This window comes from Peromyscus maniculatus, chromosome 8, assembly GCF_049852395.1.
Source record: "Peromyscus maniculatus bairdii isolate BWxNUB_F1_BW_parent chromosome 8, HU_Pman_BW_mat_3.1, whole genome shotgun sequence".
NCBI lineage: Eukaryota > Metazoa > Chordata > Mammalia > Rodentia > Cricetidae > Peromyscus > Peromyscus maniculatus.
The window spans coordinates 69932930-69958406 of NC_134859.1; the positions used below are offsets into that span (position 1 = coordinate 69932930).

General features: G+C 41.1%; 1 protein-coding gene across 9 annotated transcripts in view; it reads left to right on the plus strand.

Moving 5' to 3' along the window:
- Positions 1-25477, plus strand: part of Ap2b1 (adaptor related protein complex 2 subunit beta 1) — a 122157-nt gene that overhangs the window by 32807 nt on the left and 63873 nt on the right. For all 9 annotated transcript variants that reach the window (XR_013041810.1, XM_006995310.4, XM_076543030.1 and 6 more), the window contains exons 6-14: positions 587-777; positions 3192-3413; positions 4677-4797; positions 4918-5013; positions 7455-7570; positions 9503-9668; positions 10823-10921; positions 15584-15843; positions 18677-18869. Coding sequence is in view for 8 of the 9 variants with exons in the window: in XM_006995310.4 (XP_006995372.1) it covers positions 587-777; positions 3192-3413; positions 4677-4797; positions 4918-5013; positions 7455-7570; positions 9503-9668; positions 10823-10921; positions 15584-15843; positions 18677-18869 (1464 nt within the window). In the remaining variant the exon portion in view is untranslated. The remainder of the gene's footprint in view (positions 1-586; positions 778-3191; positions 3414-4676; positions 4798-4917; positions 5014-7454; positions 7571-9502; positions 9669-10822; positions 10922-15583; positions 15844-18676; positions 18870-25477) is intronic.

A 25477-nucleotide genomic window follows, 5' to 3' on the forward strand; every position in this document is an offset into this window, starting at 1 on the left:
GGTACTTGGAATTGAACTCAGGACCTCTGGAAGAGCAACCAGTGCTCTTAACCACTGAGCCATCTCTCCAACCCCGAGATGTTTCTTTTTTGTTTTGTGAATTCTCATTCTATAGTCCAGGCTGTTCTGGAGTTCACTTTGTAGCTAGTCCATGATAGCCCCAAACTTGAAAGTGTCCTCTTTGCCTCAGCCCTGGTGTGCTGGGATTACAGGTGTGAGCCACCACTGGTTTAGCTTCGTGTTTTCACAGCTGTTGATCTGTCTTGATTGTAGCGACAGGTTTGGGTGTGCTGCAGTGGTTAAGGTTTCAGTAGTGAGTCATCTGTGACTCTACTGATATATGAATTACTTTAATTCTGGAGTGCCTGACTACTCAGAAGCTGTATATGCTGTCATTGGTGGCTTAATGCAGGGTTTGAAAGCAGTTCATCTCTTTCTGTCTATTCTGGATAACATCTATTCTGTCTAACCGGGTAAAATGTTTAGGAGTGAATTGAGAGCTGTGAAGGGATCCTACCAAGGTTGTTTGCGTGTCATAGTTTTGGTTTTCTGAGTATATCGAAGTCATTATCTGTTTCTTTTGCAGGTGGTGGCTAATGCTGTAGCAGCATTGTCTGAGATCAGTGAATCTCACCCAAACAGCAATTTACTTGATCTGAACCCTCAGAATATCAATAAGCTGCTCACAGCCCTGAATGAGTGCACAGAATGGGGCCAGATTTTCATCCTGGACTGCCTGTCTAATTACAACCCTAAAGATGACCGAGAAGCTCAGAGGTCAGTCTGTCTTACTGGACATTAGCTGATGGTCTTGCCTTACTGAATAATGTCTAATGTCTGCTCTTAGTATAAAGAGGATATCAGACTGAGGAGGGCAGAGGGTTTAGGGGGACAGTACTATCCCCAGCATATTTTCTCACTGGTTTTAGGGACACTGTAAGTGCTAAACTGCACCAAAAAGAATGTGGTTGTTTCACGCTTCTGCCAAAACCTCCTTCATTTTGTCACCTATCTCCCAATTCCTGGTCACTTGGTAAACAAAAGTTGTCTGTCCTTGTAATGATATACTGTCTGTTCTGTTAGATTCTTCATGCTAGTTATTGAGCTGAACAATACTTATAATTTAGTATTAGGTTAGGTATTTTTAAGTCAACAACACATATGTGTCTTGCCATTGTACCTAGAAGTCATGTTAGACTACATTTGGAGCCTTTGAGAGTATCTTGATTGTTCCAGTCACCCCTTAACACTTCCATGTTTAGATTTTCTTTGACTGTCAGAACTTTATTACTGAATGTCATCAACACATCTGTACATAAGTACATTTCAGTTTACAAAGTTGGAGTTACTACCTATTTTTAAATTGAGCACGTTGTATATATAAGCACTTGACTAGGCAAAATACTTCTGAAGAATTGCTGGCTCTTCATTAAAGTTGACATATTTTAATTATAGTAGATAAGAACCTTCCTTGCTGGCTGAAGCTGATTTCCAAACTACTAGAATGTAAGTTCTCTTCACTTGTCTGGGAAATGATTCCCTCTGGACTTAACTAATACTGCTGGTAGTTTCTTTTCATCATTGAAAGTACAATTATATTCTGGAGAGAACTTTACCAAGAATTTTATTTTCTGTTGGCCATTGACATTACACTCATTAATTCACCTAGCAAATACTTCTTAAACCCATCCTATGTGCTAGGTTCTGTTCTAGGCTGTGAGGATTCCACAGTGAACAGACAAAAATCATGGTCCTCATGCACCATTCATTCTGAGGAGTGGGTATAGGGGTTTATATAATACGGATATTCAGTAAAATATATAATAGATCATATTTCATGATGGCTAACAGAGGTAATATAAGGATCTAAGAAATGGCAGATGTTTTAGAGTAAAAGACCATAACGAGAATGCCCCCCCATCTCTATCGTTTTTGTTTGTTTTGAGTCAGGGACTATGCGTATAGCCTGGGCTGGCTGCAAACTTGTGATCCTCCTGCCTCAGTATTTGTTTTGTTTGTTTGTTCTTTGAGACAGGATCTCGAAATGTAGCCCTGGCTAGACTTGAACTTACAATATAAACCATGGCTTCTAACTCAGAGATTCATTTGCCACTGCTTCCCAAGAGCTGGAATTAAAGCTGTGTATACCACACCCAGCAGGATTTTATTTTTGTATCTTATTGTTTGGAATTAGACTTTTTAAAAAGAGTAATCATGAAGGTCTGTGTGAGAAGGTGGACTTCGTTTCTTAAAGGCCTGGAGGAGGTCAAGAGTCAGCCACGTGGACATAGACAAGAGTAAGCAGCCACTTATCTTGTCTCTTTAACATTGTAAACAGTCATGCCAGGCGTGGTGGCGCACGCCTTTAATCCCAGCACTTGGGAGGCAGAGACAGGAGGATCTCTGTGAGTTTGAGGCCAGCCTGGTCTATAAAGTGAGTTCCAGGACATCCAGGGCTGTTACACAGAAAAACCCTGTCTCGGGGAAAAAAACAAAAACAAAAACACCATTGTAAACAGTCACTCATGATGTTGCCCAAGAGCTAGCAAGTTAGGTTGATTTCAGAGAACACTGCAAGTGTGACTATCAAGATTCTATGACGCATCTAAGCATAGGTAGTAGGGCTAGAAGAAGTTTGGAGAACATTGTAATAATATTCTAATATTAAAAACCAAATCCAAACAAAACAAAAATGTCATCTGTTTCCAAGTTTTTCTTACTAGCTTGAAAGCAAGAGGCTGTGTAGTTTCACCTGCCAATCCACTTCCTCTTTAAGTCACAGGTGGATGACACCTCTCACTGTGTATTAATTTTCGGGATGCTTGGTTTGACTTTCTGTAGGTTGAGTAGAGATGAGCTGTGAGGCAGGGAGCCCTAACATTATGTGGGGAGACAGGACTAAAATCAAGAAGGTAATGGGCGTGAGTGCCAGTGTCTGGGGCATTGCTAGTTCCCTTCCAGTTTGGATGTCCCTGTTGCTGGCTTCTAAAGTCTTCTGACGCCCCTGCTCTGCCTGTAGCCTGCTGGGCACGAAGCTTCTGTGGTGTTGACCTAAGCATGGAGCTTTGACTTTCTAACTGAATCTTTGATTTCTTGATACTTGGGCCATGGAACTCTGAAGCATTACTTTATGGATGAATTGAGCAAAGGTACCATAATCCAAGATACTCATTTTCCCTTTCTGCCCCCAGCATCTGTGAGCGAGTAACTCCTCGGCTATCCCATGCCAACTCTGCAGTGGTGCTTTCAGCGGTGAAAGTTCTAATGAAGTTCCTAGAACTGTTACCCAAGGACTCTGACTACTACAATATGCTGCTGAAGAAGTTAGCGCCTCCACTGGTCACTCTGCTGTCTGGGGAGCCAGAAGTGCAGTATGTCGCCCTGAGGAACATCAATCTAATTGTCCAGAAAAGGTGGGGAAATAGTGATTTGGTGATTTTGAAATGTTTGTGATCTTGAATTAAGCTTAATATAAATGCTCCCTAGACTGATGCTAATCTCTTTTGTTCTTTACTGTGTGGAAGTACAAGTGTTATATAGTAGCACAACTTCCTCCGGAATAGCAACTTAGTTATTACCATTCTTTCCATAGTAATTATCTGGTGTTGTAGTTTGGGGTTGTTAAGTTGTTTTTGTTTATTTTTTGATTTTTGGAAACACACTCTCACTATGTAAACCAGGCTGGCCTCGAACTCATAGAGGTCCACCTGCCTCTGCCTCCCAAGTGCTGGGAGTAAAGGTGTGTGCCACCACGCCCAGCCAGGTCGCTTTCTTAAGTGTTTCTTTTGGACATGCTACCCAGGAAGGTTATAGTTGAGAACCAGGTTGTTCTTCCTCAGCAGTTCTGTGTGGTAACACACAACCCCTATCCTTTAAAAGGACACAAATCAGATGTCAAAAGGAATTGATAGAGAATAGATGGGCTAGGAATGTAGCTTTGTGGTAGAATGCTCGCGTAGAATGTGCTAGGCATTGAGCTTGACACCCAGCTTTACTGTGTGGAAGTAAAAATGTTGCATAGTAGTGCAACTACTATATGGGGGTGGGGAGGACAATAGAGTGTTGTTGGATGTTTTTTTTACTCTTGGCTCTTTGGCTCTTTACTCTTTTGGGGGGCCCACTACCCAGTTCCCAAATAAATAAATACACACACAGTCTTATTCTTTTTTATAAATGCCTGACCTTAGCTTGGCTGATTTCTAGCCAGCTTTTCTTAAATTATCCCAGCTACCTTTTGCCTCTGGGCTTTTATGTTTCTCTACTCTGTATACCTTTCTTTACCTCTTACTCTGTGGCTGGCTGTGTAGCTGGGTGCCTGGCTTCTCCTTCTGTTTATTCTCTCTGCCTGGCAGCCCCACCTATCCTTTCTCCTACCTGGCTATTGGCCAGTCAGCTCTTTAGCAGACCAATCAGGTATTTTAGACAGGCAAAGTGAAACAGCTTCACAGAGTTAAACAAATGCAACATAAAAGAATGCAACACATTTTCCATCATTAAAAGAAATATCACAGCATAAACAAATGTAACACATCTTAAAATAATATTCCACAAGAGGCTTATACGGGACACTTGTAAGGAGTTTTCTTCCCCTAAAGGGGACAGGCAGAAAGGCTGAGCAGGATATGTCAGTAAATATGTTTGGTCATCTTCTTTTCTTGTGCTTTTGTATGTCACAGGCCTGAAATCTTGAAGCAGGAAATCAAAGTCTTCTTTGTGAAGTACAATGATCCTATCTATGTTAAACTAGAGAAATTGGACATCATGATTCGTCTTGCATCCCAGGCCAACATTGCTCAGGTCAGACCTTAAGCCGTCTCAAATTTATGCTGGCTTAGAGCTTAAGATCTGGTATTCAGAAGGCATGAAATTGCTGTTTGAGAATCTTTAAATGGTATCCACTTGTTGGATATTTGACAGGTCCTGGCAGAGCTAAAGGAATATGCCACTGAGGTCGACGTGGACTTTGTTCGCAAAGCTGTGAGGGCCATTGGCCGGTGTGCCATCAAAGTGGAGGTAAGGCTTCAGAGGTGGAGATCACACGGTATGGGGTTCCAAGTGTTCATTACTTTAGAGTATATATAATTGCAGTTTATCAAAATAATAAAGCATATCCTTAGTGAACTAAATAATTTAATGTTTATGGGTGTTGTGTCTGCATTATGTCTGTGTACCCTGTGTGTGCCAAGTACCGATATAAGCCAGAAGAGGGATGGGACCTCTTAAGTCATGAGCCACCGTGTGGGTGCTGGGAATCTAACCCAGGTTCTCTGCATGAGCAGCCATTTTCGCTCTTAACCCCCGAGCCTTCTCAGCCCCAGATTAAAGAATTTTTAATGAAAAGCCACTGCCCTGGTTCTTTTCCTTCTTTACTTAGCCCTACTTTCCAAAAAGTATCACTTTTAACTCTCTTTTATGTTGGTTTTTCTTTTGCTACATCCATATCTATAAGGAATTTTATTATCTATTGGTTCATTAGTTACAGATTTTTACCTTTTCAACACACCCCACTCCTCCCCCAAGCATGTGGGGGTCTTGTTGGTTTTACTTTTTAAGACAGGGTCTTCCTGTGCAGCCCAGGCTAGCTCCAAACTCACATTCCCTCTCCCTCAGTCTCCCAAGCGTAGGATTCCAAGCATGAGCCACTGTGCCTGACTTTAATTTTGTGTTCTTTCCACACATTGCTTTTGGTAATACGTGTCCTTAGGTGTTGTATTTTGTTTTGGTTTTAACTTATTTCAATACTACCTATTTATTTTTTACATTTGTATATTTGTTGTTTGAGGGGACAGCATGTGCCAGGGTATATATGTGGAGGTCAGAGGATAACTTGTAGGAGTTGGTTCTTTCTTTTCACCATGAGGCTCCTAGGGATCAAACAGGTCAGTAGACCTTGTGGCAAGTGCCTTTATCTGATGATCCATCCTGCTGGCCCTAATATCACATATTGATTGCTGACTAGACTTCTAGACTTTCCCAGAGACTGGACTGTATCTTAATGGTTTCACTTCTCTCATACCTCCATCCCCTTTACATGACTAAATCTGGAGGCATGATGATATTCATGAGTTTTAGGTGATGCTGTGTACGTTTTGAATCCTAACAGGAGGCACATGATTTTGTGACCTATGATAGATAGTACAATGACAGACTTACCCTTGGATTTGGGGATTTTTCTCACAATCTTGTCCTAAAAGAAAAACAAATCTATCATAGTATTAGTATCAGTTTGTATTCCCTATTCAATTAGTAAAAGATTAATAGATTAATCTCTATTCTAGGATTTTTTGAGCCATAGATAACTGAAAAGAAAATGAAAGCTATGGACCTTGTATTTGTAAATATTTTGTAAGTCCATACAGAATTTGATGATTCCTTTTAGGAGGTTGAAAACACCCACCCTGTGCAGAAGATGAGAGGGTGCCTCAGTGGTTAAGAGTCTTTTCTGATCTGTCATGAGAGCCGGGTGTCAGATTTCAGCACCCACATCAGGCAGCTCACAGGCTCCTGTAACTCCAGCTTCCAGGGCTCTTCATGAGCACCGGCGTGTGTATGTGTGCACAAATGCTGTGCTCTCGTCCTCACAGTGGCCGCACTTTAAACTACTAGTGGCCTGGCTGCTCAGGCCATAGCCTGAGGGTAATTGTGTTTCCTCAGACAGTGGCTCTTTTGTTGCCATTCAAGGTAGTTTTAACTAAAGGTAGCTTTAACTAAATCTCTATGGTTGTAATAAAACTCAAGATTCAAAGGTTAGGGTGAAGACCTGTGAGCTCAGAGAGTTAGAGTAGCAATTGGCTAACTTTCTCTCCTTGCTGGTGTCCACAGAAGCCTCCCTCTTTCCATACCTCCCCCACTTTACAAAAGCCACCCACACTCAGCTCCTCCCTGCTACTTCTTGTCAACTAGTTGCTAACCGCACCTCTCTGAGCCCAGGTTAATTTTATTTAAATAATGCAAAAGCAACACATCTTCACATAGTTAAACAAATGCAGCATAAACAAATGTAACACATCTTTGCCTAGCTAAACAAATATTCCACAACACACAAAGGGGGGGGGAGGTTGGGGGAGAACACTGAAGAAGTCTTTTTAAAACATCAAAAATGCCTATGCAGTCTCCAAAGAATTCTAGTCAAGGACCTCCAACTTAGGTCTCGAACTCCAAGAGGCAACTCAGTGGTAGAGCTGTTGACTAGCTTGTATGAGGTCCTAGGTTTGCTCTTAGCAAAACACACAAAACCAAAATATTTTTCAATTTGTTTTCTAATGAATCAAAGCTGGTATATTCCTAGAGTTTCTAATATTGATATACAACAGATGATCTAGCCTCTAGTATATCTCTAGCAAATTCAGTGCCTGTTTAATTTAGTAAATGTACCTGTATATTTTCTTTTTTGTGTTGAGATAGTGTTAATTGGATAGATCACCTGACTTATGTTTTGATGTTTTTCTTCCTAGCAATCAGCGGAACGCTGTGTAAGCACACTGCTTGATCTAATCCAGACCAAAGTAAATTATGTGGTCCAAGAGGCAATTGTTGTCATCAGGGACATCTTCCGCAAATACCCCAACAAGTATGTCAAAGTTCTTATAATCTTCTTTCTCAAATCATTTGGGAAATGTCTAACTAAGGCACTTTGAAATTGACTAGGTAAGAATTATTACTCACAATAGATACTTCATTAAAAGTCAGAGATACATAAGTGGGTAGCCAACAGAGCCTAAACTTCTCGTTTAGAGATGGGGATGGGGTTTCAAGTTGGCCCTATGTGCTGGGATTGCAGGCATGAGCTGCCGTACCCATCTGCTGTATTATTTTTGTAGAAATGGAGCTCTGCATGAGTATATACTGTCTGTTGGCAGTTACCATTAAACAGGAAACCTATATATTCCCTGATGTCTGGACACACTCTTATTTTATGCTAGACAAACGATTATATACTTTATCCTCTCAGAAGGGTCTTAACATATACAAATCATGCCAGGCTTTCACAAAAGCAGGCCAATAACAACCATGCTGTTTACTTTGCATGGGACCTGCTATTTTGTGGGAAATGGCAGAATTTATTGCAGTGAATTGCCCACCTTTGGCCTCTTATAGGAAGTGTTGTATCTCCTCCACACAGATACTCAGAGTCTGTATTTTCACATCATAAAATTTCCAGACTGAGGTTTCTTAGTTTATAAAACAAAAATAATAAAACAAATACTTTGATTCTGAAGACAGGCAGGTCAGAATTCATATGTGTGTGGGGTTTTTTTTGTTTTGTTTTGAGAAGTGTTATTTTTAGAAAGAGGACCACCACCTTTTACTGAATTCCCAAAAGAATGGAGGATCAGGTTTCTAAATTGTTTTGTTATAGGTTAAAACAAAACAAAACAAAAGTGTGTATCTCAGTATGATCAACAGAGAAATATGTAATACTTGTGTAAATAAGGGATTATGACAGTTTAATTTTAAGAAATCAGTCAAAACCCTGGTTTAATAAGTAGGAATAGGGCAGATACTTGACCTAGTATACTACTTATCCACATTAATTTAATCTAGCTCCATCGATGAGCTCTGGTTTCAGAAAGAGACCTGGCCTCCATTAAAGTAGAACATGCTGTCAAGGAAAATACTTCATGTCCACCTCTGACCTCTGTGTGTGCCTGTACACACACACACACACACACACACACACACACACACACACACACACACACACGAAAATAGAATGACAAGTGTAATAGGAGACAGGGTTATAGTTCCTGTTGTTTTCTAACTCCATCTTCCTTAAAAGAAAGATTTCTAAATGTTTTCTACCATGAAGGTAAAATGTATACTAGGAAAATTCTCTATAGTACTTAAAGAAGGATTGGTTTTAGACACAAGATAGCAGGGTTCTCTTATCCTACAGGTTAATTTTTTCCATGTGAAATCCTGTCTCAGGAACTCTTGTGAAAGTTTAAAGCTTAGTTATTGAAATGTAATTGAGCTGGGCATGGTGGCTTATGCCCTTAGTACCAACCCTCAGGAGGCAGAGACAAGTGGATTTCTATGAGTTTGAGGCCAGTCTGATCTACATAGCGATTACAAGACAACCAGGGCTATTTGGGGAGACCCTGTCTTTAAAGGAAGGAAAGGAGGGAGAGAAGGAAGGAGGGGAGGGGGGAGGGAAAGAGAACGTAATTGAAGAATGGTGGCTCACAGTCACCTGTAAGCCCACTCCCACGGGATCCAGTGTCCTCGTAGGACCTCTGCAGGTACCAGGCCTGCATGTGGTAAACATACATACATGCAAGCTGCTCATATACACAAAATAATAAAGTAAATCTAAAAGATATTTTAAAGCATATTTGAAGAAAAATTTAAGCCATAAATTTCTGACTTACTACATTCTGCTAACTAATCCTTTGTAGCTTGCTGATTTGGCTTAGAGTCCCTGGTGTGTGCCTCTAGCTTCCACTGTTAAATACAGTTCTTAGTTTTCTCCTTAGTAACTGTAGTCCATTTGTTGTAACAGGTATGAAAGTATCATTGCCACTCTCTGTGAGAACTTGGACTCCCTGGATGAGCCCGATGCTCGAGCAGCTATGATTTGGATTGTAGGAGAATACGCCGAAAGAATCGATAATGCGGATGAATTACTAGAGAGCTTCCTGGAGGGCTTTCATGATGAAAGTACCCAGGTAAGTTCTCTTCTATCCTGTGTCCCACATCTCTTCAGGAAGATAATCGAGAATGGAAAACATTGGCTCGTTTCTTGTGTGCATTTATATGTCATGGTTTCTCTTTCTCAGGGGATGACCCTTTTGATGAGTCCTGCTTTCTAGAGTAACAGAGCTGCAGGGCTTAGGCCAGTGGTCCATAGACTAATGTGTATTGGAACATTTGGGGGCTTTTTGAAACATAAGTTGCTGGGCCTCAGCAGGTGCTGCTCCAGAAGTGAGCTTCCCCGAGGTGGTTTAAAACAGTAATCAGGTTTTTATTTTCTGTCACTTAAGGATGATTACATATTGTCCTTAGCATTTGCTGTTGCTCATTACAGTACAGCGTGGCAAGGCTTGAAAAGATTCTCTGTGGATGATTAGATTTCTCCCCATCTGTCCCTCTCCTATAAAATTAGAGTCAAAGGCCCAGAGAAGCAGCCAGATTATTAAGCCCTTTCTCTCTGGCATTTGTGCTTATAGCAAATAGAAGTTTGTGTATGTAATTCAATATAGTAATTTTAATAGGTTTAATATTAATAGCAGCACAGCAGGCTCCCTCTAATTGGCCCTAATCTGACATAATTCTGTTTTGGCTCTTATCCCAGTATGACAAGTGATTTCATAAGTCCTTCAAGCTTGTAAGCTTTGGCCAAAGTAAATAATACACCATTTGATCAAGAGCCAGTTTTATTACTTTATGTTTATGCTTTAAAAAATACAGTTGAGGGCTGGCTCAGAGGGTAAAGGTGATAGCTACACAAGCCTGGCGACCTGAGTTTGATCCCTGGAACCTGTGTAAAGGTGGATGGAGAAAACTGACTCTACAGAATTGTCCTTGACCTCCCCATGTGCACTGTGCCACATGTACTTAGACACATTATGCACACACAATAATGATTTTTATTGAAAAGAAAGAAAACAATTGAGAATCTGGCCCAGATACAAGCCATTTCTGATACAAAACTGCACCTGGAAAATAAGAGGGTAGTGAATGTTCAGTTGATTATTTCAGAGATCGCCTTTGGCTGCTGTTCATTCCATTTGGCTGACCTTTCATCTCTTAACAACAGTAATTCATAGCTGAGGAAACGAGAAGCTGCCTCTCATTTACTATGTTGAATTTTGTTTTTTAGGTGCAGCTCACGTTGCTTACCGCCATAGTAAAGCTGTTTCTCAAGAAGCCATCGGAAACACAGGAGCTGGTCCAACAGGTCTTGAGCTTGGCCACACAGGTGAGAGATCTGAGAGCTTCTGGAGGGTTGATTTGTGCTGCCTCAGATGCTGAGAATCATGATATTTCTTGTCCTACTCAAGGCTGCTTTTGCTGTGGTGAACTCCACAAGGAAGAGAACTTGGGGAAGAAAGGCTTTATTTGGCTCACACATCATGAATCACAGTCCAGTGAGGGAAGCCAAGGCAGGAACCCACACCTGGCAGGAACCTGGAGGCAGGAGCTGATGCAGAGCCCATAGAGGGGTGCTGCTTACAGATTTGCTGGTTCTTTATGGCTTGCTCAGCCTGCCTTCTTATATGACTCAGGGTTGGCCTCTTCCACAATGGGTTGGGCCCTTTTTCCCTATCAATCACTAAGAAAATACCCTATGTGCTTGCCTATAGTCTGATCTTGTGAAGGCATTTTTTTTTATTTGTTTGTTTGTTTATTTATGTATTTTGGTCTTTCAGGACAGGGTTTCTCTGTGTAGCCTTGTCTGTCTTGGAGCTCACTCTGTACACCAGGCTGGACTTGAACTCACAGAGATCTGTCTGCCTCTGCTTTCGGAGTGCTGGGATTAAAGGTGTGCATCACCACTGCCTGGCACAGGAAGGTACTTTTTAAATTGAGCTTCCCTCTCAGATGACTATAGCTTGTGTCAAGTTGAAATGAAACTAGCCAGGAAACTTCCCAAGAAGGTTCATTTGGGGCACGTTTTAATTCTGAAAACATTAAAATTCTGCCTCTTAACAAATTCTGCTAAATTATATCTGACTAATGCAGCTTGTAGTTCAACTGACTGAGGCACAGAAATGGTTCAGCACTTAAGAGCATTTGTTGTTCTCACAGAGAAACTGGCTTTGGTCCCACATGGTAGTTTACAACCAACTGTAACTCCTGCTCCATGGGATCCCACAGCTCTTCTAATCTATGCAGGCACATACATACATTCAGGCACACACATATACATAAAATAAATTTTAAAAAAATTAAATTGACTGACTCTAGTTTTCTTTATAATTTTGAAAAAAATATTTGGTTTATATCTTGTTGATAATTAAACCTACATATGTGAAAATAACATTGAGTCTGATATCTTCTAGGTGACTTCAGCTTTCATATGAAATGCTATGTGCTTTATCTACCTCTCAGAGAGGTGCCTTTCTCTCAGAGATAATTTAAAGTGCTTTGCTGTTTCCTTAGATGTTTTGATACTTGAATTATATGATGCTTTTCCTGGTGTTGAATGCCTTTAATCCCAGCATTTGGGAGGCAGAAGCAAGTGGATCTCTGTGAGTTCGAGGCCAGCCTGGTCTACAGAGTAAGTTCCAGGACAGCCAGGGCTACACAGAGAAACCCTGTCTCAAACAACAACAACAAACAAACAAACAAAAATACTCTGACATTCGACATAAGGGAGAAAGGATTTATTCTGGCTCACAGTTCACATTGCAGTCCAGCATGACTGAAAGTCCGAGGAACAGGAACAGGAACAGGAACATAGGGGAGCTGGTGACGTTATCTGTAGCGGGGAACAGAGAACTGCATGCGTGTGTGCTGCTCAGTTCCCTTCTCTGTCTATATCACCAGGACCCCCACCCACAATTAGAGTGGGTCTTTTATATATATCAATGATCATAATGAAGATACTACACCTTCCTTCCCCAGCGTGCCCAGAGACCCATCTCTCAAGTAATTATGTATTCTGTCAAGTTAACAATTAGCCCTAACCACCACCTAAGATAGTTCCAGTCAGAAGAAAAGACATTCAAGTGGAATCTAATTTGGGAATGTGACCATTGGCCTTCCAGAACAGGTCACAGCCAGACCCGATGGCACAGACCTGTAATCCCAGCTACTGGGGAGGCTGAGTCAGGAGGATAAAACGTTCAAAGTCTACCTGGGAAACTTAGTGAGACTCTGTCTCAAAATAAGTTTTAAAAATCGTTAAAGTGCTGGGGACATAGCCCAGTCATATAACACTTGCCTAGCATGCTCAGGGCCCTGTGTTCAAATTTCAGCAGTGGAAAAGAAAATCAGGTCACCATTTTAGACCCATAAAAATCAAAATAATTTCTTTATTATAATGGAGCTAATATGATGATCACCAGTCCATCAGACTTAGTAATGTCTTTAATTGAATATGAGAACAGGCTGGCTTTAACACAATTGTCAGTTAAGATGTGTATCTGCACATTGAATCCAATTCAAATATTTTCCTGTCTTTTTCACCTGTTTCATCCATTATCAAAATTTCAATATCTTCTATATTACTTTTCCTAGTTTTGAGCTGTCATTTTCCTATTACTAATTTTATATCTTAAAAATTCATTTGTAAGTGCTCTTGGAAATACTTTAAAATTTTATTTTAATTTTTATTGTGCGTATGAATATGTATGAAAGTAGCTTATGGAGCAGTGTGTATAAGATAAAACTGGTTCCTATGCCAAAAGCATGTGTGTTCTGTTAAGACAGACACGTATACAGCATGCTAGTCATGGTTATTGGAGGTAGAGAGTTGAAAGTGGGAGGGGATTGGATAATTGTGAGAGGTTTCTTTTTTATTTTATACCCTTGTAAATTTTGGTGTGGCGTGATTACAATTTATTAGTTTTTGTTTTTCTGTCCATGACAAGGTCTCACTATGTAGACCAGGCTGGCCTTGAACTTAGGGAATTGCCTTCTCTGCCTCCCAGGTGCTGGAATTAAAGGCATGTGCCACTAAGCTCAGCAGGATATAATTATTTTTAAGCCGTGAACATGCATAAAATTATTTTAAAGCCACAACAAAAGGAGCACTAAATTCAAGTGTTGCTCCTTTTGAAAGCACATGCATTTATATGTTCTTTACTGGTTTGTTGTTGGGTTGTGTGGGGTGTTGTTGTTTTTGGTTTTGGTTCTTTTTTTCAGTTAATAGTTCCTTTATGAAATCTTTAGTCAGGCATTGTATGTAGTCTCTTTTTATTACTATGACTTAGCCAGTGTCTCCATAGGAGATGCATATAGATATTTGAATCAAGAAGGAAATTATAGAGCTGGCAAGTTGGCTCAGCGGTTAAGAGCACTTGCTGCTCTTGCAAAGGAACTGGGTTCAATTCCCAGCATCCACATGGTACCTTGCAATGTCTGTAACTCCAGTTCCAGGGGATCTGATAACCACCTCTGTTCTCCACAAGCCCTGCACACAAGTAGTACATATATAAACAAGTACACATGTATACTCATAAATAAAAATTAAAAAATTAAAGGAGCATATAAGGAAAACAGATGTAAGGTAGAATATATGTTAGGAATATTTCTGCTAATATTTATGGTCATATTTGTAGGCAGAGTTTTCCTGTTCTGTAGCTGCTCTCATAATCACTCAGAGGCTTAATATTAATTTCAAATGCTCAGCCAATAGCTCAGGCTTGTTACTAACTAGCTCTTACAACTTAACTACATTTCTGTTAATCTATGTGCTTCGATGAGGCTCGTGGTTTTTACCTCTGTCCTGTTTTGTGTGTCCGAATTATTTTCTGTCCAGCTAGTGACTCCTCTGATTGCCCTTCCTCGTCCCATCATTCTCATTTTGGCTTTCCTGCCTAACTTTATCTTGTTCAACTATTAGCCAGTCAGCTTGTTTATTAAACCAATCATAGCAACATATATTCACACAGTGTGCTGAAGGATTATTCCACAGCACATATTTATTAATTTTTATTAATTAATTTAGAGATGGGGTCTTGCTATGTAGCCCTAACTGGCCTAGTTCTCAGTGCACACCCCAGGCTGCCTTCAAATTCATGTAATCCTCCTGCCTCAGTGTCCTGAGTACTGGGGTTATAGGTGTGTGCCTCCACATATGGCTTATATAACAGTTTTGGTTTTGGTTTTGTTTAAGCTGACACATGAGAGCTAGAGAGATGACTCAATGGTTAAGAGTACTTACTGCGTTTGCAAAGGCCCTGTCTTCGTTGCCCAGCACCAGCATGGCTGCTTACAGCCATCTGTAATTCCAGTTCCAGGGGCTCTGACGCCCTCCCTCCTCTGTCTTCTGTGGGTATTGCATGCACATAGTGTATTTACACATATGCAGGCAGAACACCAGTATAAGTAAAATAAAAAATCTTTTTTAAAGACTGACACATTTTCTTTTATTTATTTGTGTGTGTGTGTGTGTGTGAGAGAGAGAGAGAGAGACAGAGAGAGAGACAGAGACAGAGAGAACAGAGAAAGCATGTGCGCACACTTGTCACACTGTGCTTGTAGAAGCCAGTGGACCACTTGTGGGGAGTCAGTCCTCTTTCCTCCTACCATATAGGTCCCAGAGGTTGAGCTCAGGTCACAAGGCTTAGCAGCGTGTGCCTTTACCCACTGAGCCATCTCGCCAGACCTTAATATTCAAAATGCTATTCTTACTTTCCAAGGCCATTTAACTATTGCTGGATTAAAGTGGCTTCTTTCTTCTCAGCTTGCCTTTGAATTTGAGTTTGAACATGAACCCATCTCAGTATATGTTAAAGTTCCTTGAAACATTAGCATATACAATTATAACTATAAACTATTATTAAATCCAAGTAAAGTATTGTTTTAGTAGCTAATCTGCGTAAGTCACTACAGCAGCGCCTTGACAGTAACCTGCCACTTTGGTGCTGTGGACACAGATCCATCTAAATCTCCTTGCCTTTGCTTGCTTTAGGATTCTGATAACCCTGACCTTCGAGATCGGGGTTATATTTATTGGCGCCTTCTTTCAACTGACCCTGTGACAGCCAAAGAAGTAGTGTTGTCTGAGAAGCCGTTGATCTCTGAAGAGACAGACCTCATTGAGCCTACCCTCCTGGATGAGCTCATCTGCCACATTGGCTCTTTGGCCTCCGTGTACCATAAACCTCCAAATGCTTTTGTGGAAGGGAGTCATGGGATTCATCGCAAACACCTGCCAATTCATCATGGGAGGTAAGCAGATGAAGGGTTATTGAGCGAGAAGTAAGTTGCTGGTCAGTCTGTCTGTCTTCTCTGCTCTGTACCTGGAAAGCAGCATGCTGTGCGCTCTGCAGTCTTGCTGACGTAAAGGGCTTCTTTCTCTGAGTTCCAGCCTAGGAGTACAATAGAACTGTAGGAAATTAGGGCAAATGCCTTCTGTATTGATAAGGTTTGAAAGTTGCTTAAGTCTGGTCATTTATTAGATCCTGGGGCTGAGGAGCTAGCTCCCTTGACACACAGTAAATCTGATCCCCAGAACCTATGTGGAAAAGTGAGGCGTGGTAGTGAGTGCTTGTAGTAGAGCACTGGGAAGGTGGAGACAGGAAAGTGCTGGGGCTCACTGGCTAGCCAAACTAATGAGCGGGCTTCCAGGTCTCCTTGGACATGGAACACATGCAGCATAACTTAAACAAACACAGACAGATGCACATAAATGGAAAAAAAATAAACAAACTAGACACCTGAGGTGGAACATCACCTCAAGCTGTCCTCTGTCCTCTATGGGTTGGCACATGCACACATACAGAAAACATTATTAGAAACGATTTCTCTTGTGTAAATGACTTACAGTAAAACTATGAAGTGCTTTTGCAGGAGTGCAGTGTATAAACAGCTTAGATTCTATATACAGATAGGGCTTTCAGTTATATGTGCCTATTTGCTTTGTTTCACCAAATTAATCTGATAGATGAGTAGGGAAAGTGTGGTTGGAGCAGACCACCAGTAGCATGCAGCTCTTGCTTTCTAACCCTCAATATTATAATCAGAGAAGAGGAACACTAATAAACTCTTTTTGCTTTTGTTTTTTGTTGGCTTTGTTTTGTTTTGTTTTTTGAGACAGGATTTTTTTTTTTTGTATAGCCTAGGCTGTCTTTGAACGAAGAGATCCTCCTGCCTCGGCCTCCTGAATGCTGGGATTGAAGGCCTGCCTGGCCTGCTTCTGTTTTTTTTTTTTGTTTTTTTTTTTTTTTTAAGGCAGGGATTTATGTACCCAAGGCTGGCCAGAACACATTGTGCAGCCTAGAAACTTTGATTTTCCTGCCACAGCTTCCCATGAAGCTGGGATTGCAGGCTAGGCTTTATACATAGGTCCTTATCAAAGCCCCCTTAGCCATTGTAGTTTATTTTTGTCTTTAAAGATCGATACAAGAAAAATACCTTTTGGTATAAGTGAGGATGCTAGCTGGGGACTATACTTCAGTGGTAGAGAGCTTGCATAATACCTCTAAGGCCTCTAAATTCAGTCCTAGCACCCCAACCTATCCAAAAAACAAAAAGAGGGTACGTATTTATGTAATGAATTGCTGCAAATGGCATGTCTATAAGGTCCGTCCCTAACTCTTCTGCAACAAAAGTTAGTGATACACTCAGGACATGAAATAAAGCACTACCTGAAGGCTCCCAGGTGGGTTGTTTCGCCCATGCTTCATTTCCCATAATTAGGGGGAAACATCCTAGTGATTCACCCTGTTGAGCCCGATATATAGCAGCAAACCCCTCAGGTCCCCTTGGTTTCTTTTTACGTTTTTCAGGGGCTGTGTGGAATGATTCATAGTTAAGTGTTGCAGGGGAGACCATTCAGGATTATGATACCTTGCTGCCTCCTCCTCCCAGTCAGTTTCCTCCTCAGAGAAGGCACGGGGACAGGAACACCCCTCTTCATGGCCGTAGGAGTGTGAGACAGCAGCTTGTTCTCACAGAAGTGAACAGGAAGCCAGCCGGGAATACCTTTCAAAAGCCTGCCTCTGGTGATCTACATCTGCCAGCCAGGCCCTATTCCCTGAATGCCCCACAGCCTTCAGAATAGTGTGACAAGCTAGGGACTGCATGTTCAAACCAAGAGCCTGTGGGGGACATTTCAGGTTCAAGCCATAACACCTGTTCCTTCTCTTCTTTGACTACTGGTCTTGGTTAATTCAAAGGTCTGTCTGAACCCTTTCCTGTGCTTCTCTTCATACTCCTTTCGGGACCAGGGGCCATCGTCACTGCTGATAGACTACAAGAGTCGACCACTTACATCATGCTCTCATTGGGTCCTTACTTTGATAGCCCGCCTTGGGTGGTATTGTTTGCATTCTCTTGATGAAGAAACTTCGTCATAGAGTTGTCATCTATAGTTAACACTATGTAAAACCTACACTTGCTCTTAGATGAGTCTAGATCCTCTTAACAACACACCTTGCCCTGATCATTTACCTCAGATGTGTGTATAAATTTCTTTCTAAGTTTATTGTCTAGCTCTGGCTGCCAGTCACTTGTCTTTAATTGACTGCTGGACATCTGTAGCTATTTTTCTTAATACATAACAGAATTAAGCATCTTGAAGTTGTGGTTGTAGCTTGGTGGTAGAATGTGTTTTTAGCATGTACTAAGAACACCAGAACAAAAGTGACAATACCTGAATGCCTCATTTCTTTTTATCATCCTTCCAGATTCTCCTGTTGGCAGCGTCAACCATCTTTCCCTTCTGTTTGTTTACTGTCGTTCTCCTTACTCTTCCGTGTTCAGATCTGGTCAAAGGCTACTTCAGTTTTGTTTGTAACGTGTATTTGTTTGTTTTGTGTGTGGGTGTGTACATGCCTCATGGAGGACAACCTGTGGGAGTCAATTCTCTCCTTCCACTCTGTGGATTCTGTGGATTGAACTCGATGGCAAGAACATTTATCTGCTGAGCCATCTCAGCCCTGTTTAATTCCTTAATTGCATTTTCAGCGTTTTATGATTATATCTGTGACATTTGCTTGCGGCTTGGTTGTGTCATGGGTGAAGGTGGTTTTTCTTACTTCTCCTCTGTGTTTGATTACAGCACTGATGCAGGTGATAGTCCTGTTGGCACCACCACTGCAACCAACCTGGAGCAGCCTCAGGTTATCCCCTCTCAAGGGGACCTTCTGGGGGATCTCTTAAATCTTGACCTGGGTCCCCCAGTGAATGTGCCGCAAGTGTCCTCCATGCAGATGGGAGCTGTGGATCTTTTGGGAGGAGGACTGGATAGCCTGGTAAGCATCTCCTTCTTTTGGTTATTTTTAGTTCTTCATGGACTTGAGAACTTTATTTGGCTTTCTTTGATGAGCAGAAATGTCCTTTGTAAAGGACAGAATTATCTATCTTTAGAGAGTTCATTACCATTCTGTTCATTATTGGGATGGAATATATCTGCACATGTATAGATTTATCATGTTGACCTGCTTATAAATAGAACTTCTGGTATTTAGCCAAAATGTTATTTGGCTATCTTAATTATTAATGCCCTTACCAGAGTTCATTATTTTTCCTGCTTCTTAACTTCTTATGCATTTTCCTTTGGTCCTGAGTATCATTAAAGTGGCTTCATAATGGTCACCATTTTTCAGGCCTATAAACCTCTGCCTTGTTGGGTGTGGTGGTACATACCTATAATCCCATCACTTGGGAGGAGAAGCAGGAGGATCAGGAGTTCAAGGTCAACCTTGGCTACAAAGTGAGTTTGAGGCAAGCCTAAGTTACATGAGACCCTGCTTTAGCATGCACATACTCTAAAAATTTTTTTAAAAATATTTTCTCTCTTTTAAACATTTATTGGTTTTGCCTTTTCCAACTCTGAGATGTTTTGAGGCAGTTATATGAGCATTTCTGTCTAAAATGTACCTTTATTACAATTGGAAAGAACTGCTTGACTTTCCCCCTTCCTCCTCATTTCTGCCTTTGTCATACTTCCAATTTAATTAGCTTCCAGGATTCTAATAATAAAAGGCTCCAAAGTCCAGAACGTCTGTGGACATGGGCCACCAATTTTTGCTGTCGTACAAGATGAAGAAATTATCAAAGGGCAACAGTCAGTGCCTGGGGAAAAGGCTGGGGAAATGATAGGTCACACAGCTCCCTCAAATCAGGCGCTTAACCTTGGGACTTACAGCACGGGTGTCTGATACTCTGATGACTATCAAGATGCCTGACAAGTTGATGTATTTCCCAGCAGCATTGGAAGGCACACACCATAGGTAGGAAATACGCTTTCAGAGATGACAGAAACAAAACTGCTTGTTCTCTTCTGTATATGATACCATTGTCTCGTAAGCTTTAGGAAGATTGTGATATCTTTGGCTTTTCCAAGTCAGTATAGGTGCATTTAAGTTTTGGTTGCCAGAGAGTCCGCTGAGGTTACAGTCAGACCTCTGTGAGTTGTGCACTGCATCCAGAGTCTAGTCACAGACCATGCAAGAGATTTGTTGTCACAAGTAAACCCTGTCCTCTTTCTTATGAATATATCATTTGGGCTTGACTGATTGTAGAAGGAGAATAGTATTGTGTCATCATTCCGCATTGGGGTATAGCCTTTTTAGACAAATAATTTCAGTATCATGGAGCTGCCCAAGAAATGAAAAAAGCTCTTGTTGTACTAATGTATCAATTCTAGGTTGAATACTATATCCTTAGGTTTATGCTTTAACTTCCTAGCCGCTTTCCCTGGAGGGTTACTTCATGATGAACTCACTGAATCTAAGGACAAATGGGTTTAGGAGTGGAGGTGGAAAAGAGGCCCTGATTTTGATGTTTCCAGGCCCACAATTCTAATGGGGGACAGGTACATAATACATAAAGATAAAACTCATTGTAAGTACTGCTAAAGATAAAAAGGCTGCAGGAGGAGCTAGGGAGATGGCTAAGTCTTAAAGGGTAAGAACCTGAGTTTGGTTGCCAGTACCCACATAAAAAAACAGGTAGTGGTGGCACACATTTGTAAGCCCAGTACTCAGAGGCATAGACAGATGGATCCCTGGGACTTGGTGGCCAGCCAGCATAGCCTAATTAGTGAGTATAAAGGCCTTTAATCCCAGCACTTGGGAGGCAGAAGCAGGTGGATCTCTGTGAATTTGAGGCCAGCCTGGTCTTCATAGAAAATTTCAGGCCAGCTAGGGCTATATCCTAAGACCCTTGTCTTAAAACAAAAAAAAGTCCATGGCACTTTTCTTAATTAATTAAATGTGTACGGGTGCTTTGTATTTTATATCTGTGTACCACATGCATGCTTGGTGCCTCAGAGACCCAAAGAGGACATCCTATCCTCTGGGACTGGAGCTACAGACAGTTGTGAGCCATCATGTGAGTGCTAACAGCCCTTACTTTTACTTTGGATCTGGATGTAGTTTAATATATTCACTCAGAAAACAGAAATCTCTTTTACAAGAATATCACAAGAGAAGCTCAAATTTAGCTGCATGGAAAATGAGTTTCTGAGGATTGTGACACTTTTAAAATTCCGGTTCAAGTTATCTAAAGAGGAAATTAATTCCCGTTTTCTTATAATCTGTATAAATAGTGCCATTTCTTAAATGAAACTTTGCCTTATAGTAGCATTTCACAATATATCACATACACAATAATGTGTATAAAGATCTTGTACCAGAGTGATCCTGATTTAATTAGGCTGTGGTAAAACCTAGTAGTTGGTATTTGGGGTTTTTGTCTTTGCTTTAGTTTGTTGTATTTCTCTCTTTCCCTTCCTTCCTTCCTTCCTTCCTTCCTTCCTTCCTTCCTTCCTTCCTTCCTTCCTTCCTTCCTTCCTTTCTTTCTGTCTCTCTGTCTCTGTCTCTCTCTGTCTCTCTCTGTCTCTCTCTGTCTCTGTCTCTCTCTCTCTCTCTCTCTCTCTCTCTCTCTGTGTGTGTGTGTGTGTGTGTGTGTGTGTGTGTGTGTGTGTGTGTGTTAGAGGATGTTGGGTGTTGGTCCTTGCCTTCCATCTTCCTTTTGAGGCAGAATATTTTTTTTGTTATTGTTTTTGCTTGTTTGTTTTTGACAGGTTCTTCATATGTAGCCTAAGGTAGCCTCAAATTGATGATCCTCCTGCCTCAGCATCCCTAGTGCTGGGATTGCAGGCATATGCCCCAAGGCCCAGTATTAGTGTTGGGTATTAACTAAACCTCACTCCATGGAGGTCAGTGGTGTGCTGCTAATGAGTTTTGCCTGCCAGCTCCTTACCTTTTTAGGATTCTCATTCTAGATTAATACTTAACCCCACCTCAGTTCCACTTAAAAATACTAGCAATACTATTTATACATAGCAAGAAGAAAAATTAAATAAAAAGTCTGTGGAGCAGGATCTTTTTGGAGACAAAGTCTCACTATGTATTCCTGACTGGCCTGGAGCTCACTGTGTAGAACAGGTAGCCTTGAACTCAGAGATCTGCATGCTTCTGCCTCCCAAGTGATGGGATTAAAGATGTGTACCACCAAGCCTGGCCCAAGATACTCCTTTTTTTTTTTTTTTTTTTTTTTTAAGTTTTTTAAGCTGTTTTTAACTTTACAGCCAGGATTGAGAACATTGAGCCAAATAAAATTCCAAATGCAATTAGGTAGCTAATCTCTTATGCCAAACAGTGACTTCTCTATTGGAAAATTTTTCTGACAAGCTTCTTTGACACAGCTTACAAAAACAGACATCTCTGGCCAGCAGTGGCCTGAGTTCAGTCCCTAGAATCCAGACTGGAAGGAGTGAGCAACTCCTGAAGGTTGTCCTTTGATCTCTGTGTGCACACACGTATGCTTGCACACATGCACACTAATAATAAAGTAAAATAAATAAAAATGAAATTTAAAAAAACTAGACATCTTTGAGTTTATCTTTTTTTTTCTTGCCATTGTGATTTTAAGTGATTCAGTCTGTCAAGGTTAGAAATTAAATTTGACCAGATATACATATATTGGAGACTGAAAAAATTGAGGGCATTTTATATTTGGGATTATTTACTTTTTTGGATCAAGATCTCACTCTGTCCCTATTTGGCCTCCGCCTTGAACATGCTGGGATCACATGTTCCCAGCATACCCAGCTTTATTGGCTCATTTTCTTAAAAGTTTCTTTTCACTAGCAGGTACTTTTAGTCTTCTGTTTTTAGGTTCTTCTGATCCTCCGGTTTGTCTTCTTTCACTGCCATACTTGAGAGATTATGCTAGTCAGTGACCTTTTCCTAGAGCTGCCGTGTTCAGGAAATACTAATTAATTTACTAATCATGCCTGAGTAAAGCTTTCTCCTGTTAATGACAGGACTCGGAATCTGAGACTCCTGTAGCAGAATAGGCTGGAATGCTGCTGTGATGCAGAACAGCCACACCGTGCTCCTGAGGCCTGCTTGGTTTATGTTTTGTTTTTAGGGGGCAGTCACCTTTGAAAATCGGGAAGTTGGGCAGTTTTAGAGATTGAATGCCTTTTTAGCTCAAAATGTGAATGAAAATTAACTCCTGCCAGTTCTCGCAGTGTCACGGCCGCTTTTGATGCTCTTCAGCATCTTTCTCTTTTTGTTTGTACTCCACGGATCATTTCCACTTCTGTTGCTATAAACTCAACTTAATGTGGAGAATTCAAGTAAAATGTAACTGAGTGCTTTATCTGTTCTACATGTAAAGCATGATGGCATTCGATTTAGGGGTAGGCTTACATAAGTAGTTACCTTGACTTTTTCATTTCTTTGTATTGGAAGCTGTGTGTATTAATGCCATTGATAATCAGTAAAGCTGCCTGTTCTAGGTTAGGTATAGTTTTTCTCACAGTGCATTTTCTTCTGGTTTGATGTAGCGTAGAAGATGACTTGAGGTCCATGTATGTAACTCTTGTCTGTGTGTTATATTATAATCAAGAGTCTGATACCTGTGAGGACTGTGGAAATAACCATTAAGTTCAGTTATTTGTTGCCTTTACTTTTAATCTGTCAACAGAGGCCTTGACTGAATTGGTCTTTTGTTCATCCAAGATGCTGTGTGTTATTATTTAAATGGTGCTATTGTGTATCAAAAAATATGAAGAAAACATTCCAAGTGCCCTTTATTCTGAGGAAGGACTTCCTACTAGAAGTATTCTGTCCCTAGCTGGAATGAGAGCAGCATCTAGGAGAAGCTGCATTTTCCTGACTTCTAGTGTGTGCTTTTCAAAGCCTCCCACGCTGTTCCTTGCAGTTCTTTACCTTGTGTTTTTTTGTCCTATGCTACTTTATTAATGGTTTTGAGTGCTTTGCCCACAGGAAATTCTGCATCAGTTCCAGTTTTGCATTGTCATTCTCCTTGGCAGTGACTTAAGGGCTGAGTTTTCAGTTTAATGTATGGAAAGATTGTCTTAGTTAGGGTTTCTACTACTGTGAAGAGATACCATGACCACAGCAACTCTGGTAAAGGAAAACATTTAACTGGGGCGGGCTTACAGTTTCAGAGGTTCAGTCCATGATCATCATGATGGGAAACATGGCAGCGTGCAGGCAGACATGGTGCTGGAGAAGGAGCTGAGAGTTCTACATTTTGATCCACAGGCAGCAGGAGACTATGCCATACGGGGTGGATCTTGAGCATATGAGACCTCAGAGCCCGCCCCTACAGTGACACACTTCCTCCAACAAGGCCACACCTCCTAATGTGCCACTCCCTGTGTTCCAAACATTCAAATACATGCATCTGTGGGGGCCATACCTATTCAAACCACCATAGAGATCTTCGTAAGTTCTTGTCCCATTTTACCCATTACATTTTTCAGTGTGACTTCTGAAACTCCTTTTTATCAGTGCAGAGATTTAATTAAGGGCTGGCCTCAGTTTGCTAATCACCTTTGTCCCTATAAGCAAAACCTGAGATTATCTGCCTATGACAAGAAAGGGTTTATTTTGGCTCATAGTTTTGGAGGCTTCAGATCATAAATGTTTAGTCTTATCGTTTTGGGACCCGTGAATGGCATTGTCATCTTGACTAATCTGGAATTAGCTAAAATTCAAGCTGCTGGGCAAGTCTGTGAAGGGTTTTCTTAATCTGATTATTAGAGAAGGGTTTCAGAGACCCTCTGCTCACGACCAACACCCTTCTCATAAGGTCCACCCTTTGAACTTCTGCTGCATCCCATTCCTCCGCATAGCCTTTGCTTGGACCAGCCATTAATACATGGACCATCTGGGGACACTTACCCAAACTATAGCAGGCAGTTTAGAAGAAATTTACCAATCATTTACTGTTAGTCCTTATGCTAGGAGTTGTATAATTTCTTAACCTCCATAGTTATCACCATTCTGTGATCCTCTGGTTTGTCTGTAATTATTGTTTTTCTGGAGTAGAAGAGCTTAAACATTTTCCACTCAAGATCCCCTTCCACCCAAGAAATTTTTATGCAGCCCTCAGTATACTTAAATAAAATAAGTATACAAAGGGCTAGAGAGATGGCTCAGCAGTTTAGAGCACTGACTGCTCTTCCAGAGGTTCCCGGGTTCAATTCCCTGCACCCCCATGGCAGTTTACAACTGTCTGTACTCCAGTTCCAGGGGACCCGACACTTATGGCAAAACACCAATTGCACATAAAATAAAAAATAATTGAAAACAAACCCCACGTGTGGGCTACAACATATATATTGTTGGGTGGTGGTGGCATACACCTTTAATCCTAGCACTAAGGAGGTAGAGGCAAGCAGATCTCTGTGGTGGTATTGTGTTCCCCAAAATATTGTGCACTCTAATAAACTTATCTGGGGTCAGAGAACAGAACAGTCACAATATTAAACATAGAGGTTAGGCAGTGGTAGCACACGCCTTTAATCCTAGCATTCCAGAGACAGAGATCTGCCTGGATCTCTACAAGTTCAAGGCTACACTGGAAACAGCCA